Genomic DNA, 9,121 nt, shown 5'->3' with positions numbered 1-9,121 from the left:
GATTTTTTAGGTTGGACATTTAACTTTGCACATATTGTTTTAGGAAAAATATCAAATGAAGCCCATGAATCTACCAAACAATTATGCAAGTTTTTATTGAAAATTTCGTAAGTAAGAAGGAATGGAGGAGTATGGGATTTTTACCTACCTCCAATTAAAGCAATATCATTCAGATCAACTTTATTTGCCATATTAGCTAGAGGTCTTCCCATCTAAAGAGAATCTTGCGAGATTACAGTAGAAGGAAGAGGTGCAATGGGTATTACATGTAACTCTTTCAAAAGTAGCTTATGTTGATGTTTTAGTTTGCTCAGTTCATGAAAAGTAATGTTAGCCCTAGTCTTCTTCATATCTTCAACAATATTATACTCCATCTCATAAAAAACAATCAGTGTTTTATATGGAGTTAGTGAATTAGATTGGACTGGGCTTGTTTGAATCGCTTTATGTGATGATTTCTTACCTGGTACTTTATCTTTAGATGTCGAGCTTGTGATCTTCTATTTAGAAGTAGGTTGTGGAGGATCGAGTTGATTTCTACTTTTGGTACTGACTGGTGATGCCTCCTGATCCTCTTCGTCTGGAAGAATGAAGCCCCACATTCCCTGTAACTCAACAACTTCATCTTTATCAGTAGGTTCCTCGTTAGAAACTTCCTCTTCCTCTCCTTCAGATTCAACATTTTTTATAGCGTTGGGAGGCTTTGAATTGGTTGAGGGATTTTTTCTATAAGGCTTGTAGGGTTTCTTAGAAGAAGTTTCTGCTACTTGTCTCTTAATGTCAACCATTTTGTTAGACATGGTTTTTAAGACTTTCTACAATCCTTCTATATCAAATGGGTCTTTTGATTTCTTTTTCTTAGGATCATCTTTAAAAGTAACCTTCTTAGATTTTGTCTCATCAACCATGTTTTTCTTTTCTAAAGCTAAGATACGTTTTTCTACTGCTATCGCTTTCTTCATGTTTTCAGCCAATGTTGTCTTGGCAGCCCTATCAACGAAGATTTCTATGTTCGAGTTAAAGTGGATATGTACCATTGACTTTGAACTTCTTCGCTAGGCTTGGAAGTGGTCAGAATTTTATTCAAAAGCTTGTTGAAACGAGAGTTAAAATCTTTGATCGGTTATCTCGACTTAGCCTTAAGATTTGATAAATCATTGATCAATGTTGCCGTAGACCTATCATCACCGAACTTTGTCAAGAAGTGCTCTTGGAAGATGTCCCAACTAGTAATGGATCCTGATGGTAATGAAAAATACTAGGACCTGGTTGTTCCTTGTAAAGTATAAGGAAAAGGTATAACAATAGCATCTTCATTGGCAACCCCATTTAGATTTATTGATAACATAAAGTTGTTTATGTGTTCTTCTGCTAGCATGCTTGCTTCAGGATTAAACTTGGGCAGCCATTTTTCAGGATGGGCTGGTAATTGACTCAAGGGCGTAGGCATTAAGACTACCCCTGGATTATTCCATGGGTTTTGAGCCATTGTTGAACTACTAACAAAGGAAAGTGTAGATGAGGTTCCTTATGGTTGGGATGAAGTAGATATTACAGTTCCAATACCTTATTGTACAACAATTTGGAGTGGGGGAGTGGATGGTTGACTTCGCAGCGGAGAAGATGAAATGGATGGTGATGATGAAAGAGTCTCACTATCAGACTCTTGAGGTGTCTTCCTTACTCTTTTCCTTTTAGACAGAGGTAATTCAGTTGGTTTGATACCAATTTTTTCACTCTGTAATCTGGTAAGAGGATGAGAAGGATTGTATTGCGAAGTCACACTACCTTGAGTATTTTGATGCAAGAGCATCTAGCTCACCATGACTCGGTGAAGTCTCAGCTAGGTTGAAGGACAATGAATTTACTTTTACTAACTTTTTTTTATGATGGTCAACAGAAAATTAGGTAGGATTGTTACTTTTATTTAATCTCATTTAGTTAAAACGGTTACATAGTTAGGATCTGGTGTTTTCTGTTGTTAGCAGATCAAAGTTATCTTTTTGTTTTAGCAGAAAAAGAAAAGACATATGTATTGAAAAAAAAATCTTTCCGTAGTATAGAGCAATTGATTAATAACCATATAACTGTAAAAACTCAACTGAAAGAACAGACATACAGTTTCATTAACTGGAACTGAGTAGCTATAAATGTAACGGAGCAAGACAAAAGAGGGGTTCAGTTGAAGACCACTCACACTCTAATAAAGAAAAAAATATTAACAGAAGAAATCCAAGCAGCTGTCCATCTGTATGTTATTTCCATTTGTTAAGAAATCTGACTGAGGATAATTTGTGCATGAATAACCATTATCGATAGGTTCTGTAAATCAAATCTTTTCAGTTGTGTTAACCAGGACAAACAAATATTTTGTTTAATTGCGTTAAGAACAGTCCCAAACAAAAAGAGGTTGCGGCTACAGGACAGAAACCACAGATACGAGCAAAGCCATTACCGGCTAAGAAAACAAGCCAGAGTATCATTCTATTGATAACATGTCAACAGCGTTTAGGAGAACGAGTCCAAAACACTTAATTAAACAAGCCAACGATATACAATAACAGCTACAGTGACGGAATGGTGAATACGAGTCACAGAAAACTCAGGTAACCATATTTATGTAATGTTACATCGTAAATGTCATTTTTCATTTCCAGAATCACAAAAAGAGTTACAGTCGAACAACATACCGAAGGCCATACAAGCATAAGACCATAGTTTGCAAACCCTAGAAGTGGGTTTTTGATTTTGACCAACCTTTCCAGAATCACAAAAAATAGTTACTGCCGAACAAGGTAGCGAAGGCTATATAAGCACAAGGCCATAGTTTGCAAACCTTGGAGGAGGGTTCCAAGTTCGACTAACCAATACAACAAGGCAAGCACCGAGAAAGAATGGTGAAACCCTAGGTGAGGGTTTGAAGGCCTATCTAACATAGACTAATGAAATAGTTGACAGAGTCATACAAGGAGCCAAGAGACACATAGTGACAGAGCCTACCGGATAGGGCCGGAAAGAGTCTTGGACGAGCCCTCCTGTTGAAGCCCACAATACCTACAGGGACAGCATACACCCAAAGTTAAAATAAACATTGACTGGAAGGAAAACAAATACAGAGGACGAGCCAGGGACGTGACCATACCTGAGAGCTCACAGGAGCAGCGAGGAAAACCAATCCCAGAACAACAACCATCGACTCTAAAGAACAAGGGGCGAGCCGGGTTAAAAACTGAAGAAGAAGGCATTGGAAATTGAAACAGGGACTTGATAATTTGAAAACTGAGCTGGAAGGTCGAAGGGAACCATAGCGCCAATCGGAGGACAAGCCATCTTTGGAGAAGCCAGCTTCAGTAAGAATGTCATTGTCGAAATTCGCATGCACCACCTGAAGACGTTGTAATAGAGAGGAGCCAACATCTGACAGAGAACTCACTAGACCACTGCTTGGTGGAATAAAACAAGCCACAGACCAAGGAATGAGTAACCGCATGCACACCGAGACAGACAAACAGAACCACAGCTTAATGCATGACCACAACATCCCGACTTGCAGAGCTCGGCAACAAATTCACAGCCAACAATGAATAATGGCCCAACGAGCAGATAAACCAGGAGAAGAGTCTAGAGACGAGTGGGAATTACATTTACCCAAGCAAGGATTGTATTAAAGTTTTCATTAATTGTCATACCAAACGCAAAGTATAACCCGTGCATTTCATACGCGTGTTCATTCAATTGATTATTTTAATCACCCATATAACGATTGCATAAATCATTTCCATACATATTTGTCAAACCACCAAAACATATTACCTATCATATAATTGCAAGGGGCGTTTGGGATGGGCGCCATCAAAATGGTATTAGAGCAGGCAAAGTTGATTGAAGATATGGAAGTGGGACGACAAGGTCGTGGCCGAGGTGGCAGAGGTGCTTGCGGATTAGCAGAAGACGGATTGAGAGAGGAGATTCGAATTATTGATGCCCGTTTGGAGGCAGTAGAAGCAGGTAGACGATGAGACACTGAGATGGGCGATGAGAGTGAGGAAGAACCTGAAGCAGCAGCAAATGGACAAGACGGTGAGTCGGCAGAAGTGAAATTGTTGAAGTCTGTTCTAGTGGCAAGTAGTAAGCCCAAACCGCAACTTCCGACATATGATGGCAACCTGTCTATTGAAGTTTTACTAGATTGGATTAGTGAGATGGACAAGTATTTCGAGTGTGAAAAAGTCAGTGATGACCGCAGGGTTTGGTTCGCTGCGACGAAATTGAAAGGACACGCAGCCCTATGGTGGGATAGTGTCTAGAACGAGAGGAAAAGAATGAACAAATTGCCGATTAAGACCTGGTTAAGGATGGTGGCCAAGTTAAAAGGCAGATTTCTGCCAAGGGACTATCAGATTGCATTGCACAGGCAGGTGCAGAATCTGAGGCAGAAAGGGCTGACGGTAAGGGAATATATCGAGGAGTTCTATCGGGTGAATTTGCAGGTCGGATATCTAGAAGATACAGTAGAAAGGACAGCTAGGTATGTTAATGGATTAAGGTTGGATATTTTGGATGAAATCAGCATTTTGTCACTGAATAACACTGAGGAAGTGTATCAGAGTGCAATGAAGGCTGAGGAGAAAATAACCAGAAGACAGAACGCCTGGAGAGGACGAGGGGCGAACAGAGGGAAAGGCCAGTCCTATGGAAGAGGGTGGACTGCTAGCAGTAATGAAGAAGGCAGTAGTTCCAGAGCTTCTGGTTCAGTAGACAAAGGAGATAATATGAGGGGTGGAAGGTCATCCCAACGGGGCAGAGGTAATGGTCGAGGAAGAGGGGTTGGTTACCAATGTTATCAATGTCATAAATGGGGACATAGATCGTTTGAGTGTCCGGAAGCAGAGCAAGCTGAACAACGGGGTGCATACATGGCATAGCTAGAAGAAGTGACAGCGCCTCCCCAAGAAGCGGAGAATGTTCCAGAGAAAGGGGAAGCTTTAGTAATACATAAATTGTTGTTAAAACTAGTTAAAGAGGTCACCGACCAGACACAAAGAAAGTCTTTATTTAGAACAGTTTGTAAATCATGAGGTAAGTGCTGTAAATTAATTATAGATAGCGGTAGTACCGACAATTTAGTATCTATAGAGATGGTAGAAAAGCTGGAATTGAAACGTTTGAAGCATCCCAATCCATACAAGGTTTCGCGGCTGCAAAAAGGCCATCAGTTATTGGTGGATGAATTATGCGAAGTGGAATTTCAAATAGGTAGATACAAGGACAAAGTTGTCTGCGACATCATGCCAATGGATGTCTGTCACATCCTGTTGGGCAGACCTTGGCAATACGATTGGAAAGTGACACAAGATGGAGTGAGGAACTGTTATAAATTTATGGAGGATGGAATCAAGCATACGTTTGTGCCTATCAAAGAAGAAGAAGGGACAGCTGAGACAGGTGAAACCAGAGCATTGCTGGTGAGTGGAAAAAAGTTCCTAAAACAGGTTGAGGACAGTGAGATAGGTTACGCAGTGGTGAAGAAGGCCAGGACAATGTTATTACATATAGAGATAACAATTTTACCTATGGAGATCCAAAAAATGTTGGAGGAGTTTACGGACATAGGTCTAGATGACTTGCTAGACAAGTTACCCCCCAGAAGGAGCATAAGTCATCACATTGACTTCATACCCGGAGCCAGTTTTCCAAACAAAGCGGCATACCGAATGAGCCCCAAGGATAATGAAGAAATCTGGAAGCATGTGCAAGAACTATTGGACAAGGGATTGATAAGAGAGAGCTTAAGCCCTTACGTTGTACCAACAGTCCTCGCCCCCAAGAAGGGAGGAGAGTGGCGGATGTGCACCGACTTAAGGGCCATCAACAAGATCACCATTCGGTACAGGTTTCCACTACCCCGAATGGATGATATGATGGATTGTTTAACCAAGGCTATGTATTTCTCCAAGATAGATTTGAAGAGTGGGTATCATCAGATACGAATACGTGAGTGGGACGAATGGAAGACAACCTTTAAGACGAATGAGGGGCTGTACGAATGGCTGGTCATGCCATTTGGGCTGAGCAATGTGCCCAGTACATTCATGAGACTAATGAATGAGATGCTAAAGGAGTATATTTGGAAGTTTGTGATAGTTTATTTGGATGACATACTTATCTTTAGCAGGAAAAAAGCAGAACACCTTCAACATGTGCGTAAGGTGCTGGAGAAATTACAGCAGAATAAACTACTGATAAACTTAAAGAAATGTACCTTTCTGTAGAAGGAATTGATTTACCTGGGGTTTGTAATAGCGGAGAATGAATTGAAGAGGGATACGGAGAAGGTGGCGGTGATAGTGAATTGGCCATCTCCAAAAAACTTGTTTGAGGTACGTAGCTTCCATGGATTAGCAAGTTTTTATAGGAAGTTCTTACAAAATTTCAGCGAGATTTGTGCGCCAATGCTAGATACTATTAAGAAGGCCAGCCAACCTTTTCGGTGGACAAAAGCAGCGGAGAGGAGCTTCCAGTTGTTAAAGAAAAAGATTACTGAAAGGCCGATCCTGAGGTTACCAGATTTCCAGAAGTTATTTCAGGTTCGTTGTGATGCCAGTGGGATAGCAATTAGAGCTATTCTCAATCAAGAGGATAAGCCTGTAGCATTTTTCAGCGAAAAGTTGAATGAGAGTAGATAGAAATACTCATCATATGATAAGGAGTTTTATGCGGTCATACAGGCACTAAAACATTGGAGGCACTACTTGTTAGGAAATGAGTTCGTACTGTTTTCAGATAACTCTGCATTATAGTACATAATGCAACAACACAAACTGAACCACAAGCATGCCAAACTGGTGGAGTACCTACAGAGCTTTAATTTTGTATTGAAACACATTAGCGGGCAAGCTAATAAAGTAGCAGATGCACTGAGTAGGAAAGCTCTACTTCTGCAGGAAAGCACTGTGCAGGAGTTGGGGTTTGAGCACTTACGAGATTTGTACCAGGTAGATGCAGACTTTAAGGAGGCCTATGAGGCATGCCAGAACCGCTTGGTGAGAAATAATAGCCCTTGGTTAGACTACATTTTACAAGAGAAATTTTTGTTCAAGGGCAGACAACTGTGCATACTAGACTGCTCGATGAGGGAGAAAATTGTTCGAGAAAAGAATAGCAGAGGCTTGGCCAGACATTTTGGCGTGGATAAAACACTCGAGTAGCTCAAACACTTTTATTTTTGGCCAAGGATGTAGAGAGACGTGCGGCGATTCATAGTCAGATGCAAAGTGTGCCAATTAGCAAAGGGGCATAGTCAGAACGCAAGATTGTATACATTGTTACCTGTTCCAGGCAGACCATGGGACTCCATCAGCTTGGACTTCATCTTAGGCCTACCTAAAACACAGCGAGGGTATGACTTGGTAATGGTAGTGGTGGATATATTTTCAAAAATGGCACATATTATTCCTTGTAGGAAAACTAGTGATGCCACTCACATGGCCCACTTGTTTTTTGATGAGATTGTCAGGTTACATGGATTACCCAAATCCATCTTGTCAGACAGGGACGTGAAATTCACGGGAAATTTTTGGCATACCCTGTGGAAAAATATGAATGCTCAGCTGAGTTACAGTTCTTCTTACCATCCTCAAACGGACGGATAGACATAACTTGTAGATATGAGCTTAGAGAATCTGCTGCGAATTCTAGTAGGAGAGAACTCGCAGATGTGGGATCGAGTGCTAGCGCAGGCAGAATTCGGTTACAACAATTCACCTAACTACAACACAGGCTTGAGCCCTTCCCAAATCCTGTACAACATGCATCCTCGCAAGGTGCATGAATTGCGAGATCTTGGACTGCACGAATGGCGAAGCGCGAATGGAGAAGATTTCGCTAATGCGATGAGGGATTTGCATGAACAGGTGAAACTTAAGTTGCAGGACAGCAGTTTAAAGTACAAACAACAAGTAGACTTGCGGATAAAGGAGGTGCAGTACGAAGTAGGAGACGAAGTCCTCGCACATTTGCGTAAGGAACGTTTTCCTAAAGGTACGTACAATAAGTTGAAGTACAAGAAAATAGGACCCTGCAAAATTCTTCAGAAGTTTTCAGCAAATGCCTATGAGATCCAGTTGCCACCAGGAATAGGCACTTCACCTATTTTTAATGTAGCAGACTTGTTTCCCTATACGGCCAACCTAGAAGAGAAGGAAGATGAAGGAACCACGCGACCCACACAAGGCACTCAGGACAAAGGAGGATCTTGGAAGAGACAAATGCCTTACCTTCCACCTTGCGAGATCGAGAGCATTCTTGACACTCATGTGGTGAAACAAACTCGGCGGAAGGAGTACTTGCAGTACCTGGTCAAGTGGAGGAACCGTCCAATTGAGGACAACTCGTGCCTTGATGCCAGGCAGATCGAACAGATGGGTACTTCTATCGAGAAGCTCATGGACCGGAGCCATGATTTCTTTTTGGCCCGGGAGCCTGATGCAGGAGCATCTAGCTCACCATGACCGGGTGAAGTCTCAGCCAGGTCGAAGGACAGTGAATTTACTTTTACTAGTTTTTTTTATGATGGTCAACAGGAAATTAGGTAGGATTGTTACTTTTATTTAATTTCATTTAGTTAAAAATGGTTACATAGTTAGGGTCTAGTGTTGTCTGTTGTTATCAAATTAGGGTTATCTTTTTGTTTTAGTAGGAAAAGAAAAGACATATGTACTGAAAAACAAATCTTTCCGTAGTATAGAGCAACTAATTAATAGCCATATAACTGTAAAAACTCAACTGAAAGAACAGGCATACAGTTTCATTAACTGTAACTGAGTAGCTATAAATGTAATGGAGCAAGAAAAAAGAGTGGTTCAATTGAAGACCACTCACACTCTAATAAAAAAAAAATATTAACAGAAGAAATCCAAGTAGCTGTCCATCTGTATGTTATTTCTATTTGTTAAGAAATCTGATTGAGGATGATTTGTGCATGAATAACTAGTAGCTATAGGTTCTGTAAATCAAATCTTTTCAGTTGTGTTAACCAGCAGAAACAAAAATTTTGTTTAATTGCATTAAGAATAGTACCAAACAAAAAGAGGTTGTGGCTACGGGACAGAAACCACAGATA

At 40.8% G+C, this 9,121-nt stretch overlaps 1 protein-coding gene across 1 annotated transcript; it reads left to right on the top strand.

The window, feature by feature from the left end:
- Positions 1-6,806: 6,806 nt before the first annotated feature.
- On the top strand, positions 6,807-7,208 carry LOC149236806 (uncharacterized). Its single transcript, XM_089369039.1, has one exon. The coding sequence runs from the start codon at positions 6,807-6,809 to the stop codon at positions 7,206-7,208; it is 402 nt and encodes a 133-aa protein (XP_089225165.1).
- Positions 7,209-9,121: the final 1,913 nt, after the last annotated feature.

This window comes from Pinus tabuliformis, chromosome 8 (assembly GCF_031772625.1).
Source record: "Pinus tabuliformis cultivar Carrire ecotype Pingquan chromosome 8, CPIR1, whole genome shotgun sequence".
NCBI classification, from domain to species: Eukaryota; Viridiplantae; Streptophyta; class Pinopsida; order Pinales; family Pinaceae; genus Pinus; species Pinus tabuliformis.
Note: the sequence above shows the minus strand (reverse complement) of the source record. Positions and strands in the feature narration are given on the sequence as shown.

Excerpts from the sequence above, each read along its gene's own strand:
- LOC149236806 (XM_089369039.1), top strand. The coding sequence starts at position 6,807 with ATGCAACAACACAAACTGAACCACAAGCATGCCAAACTGGTGGAGTAC.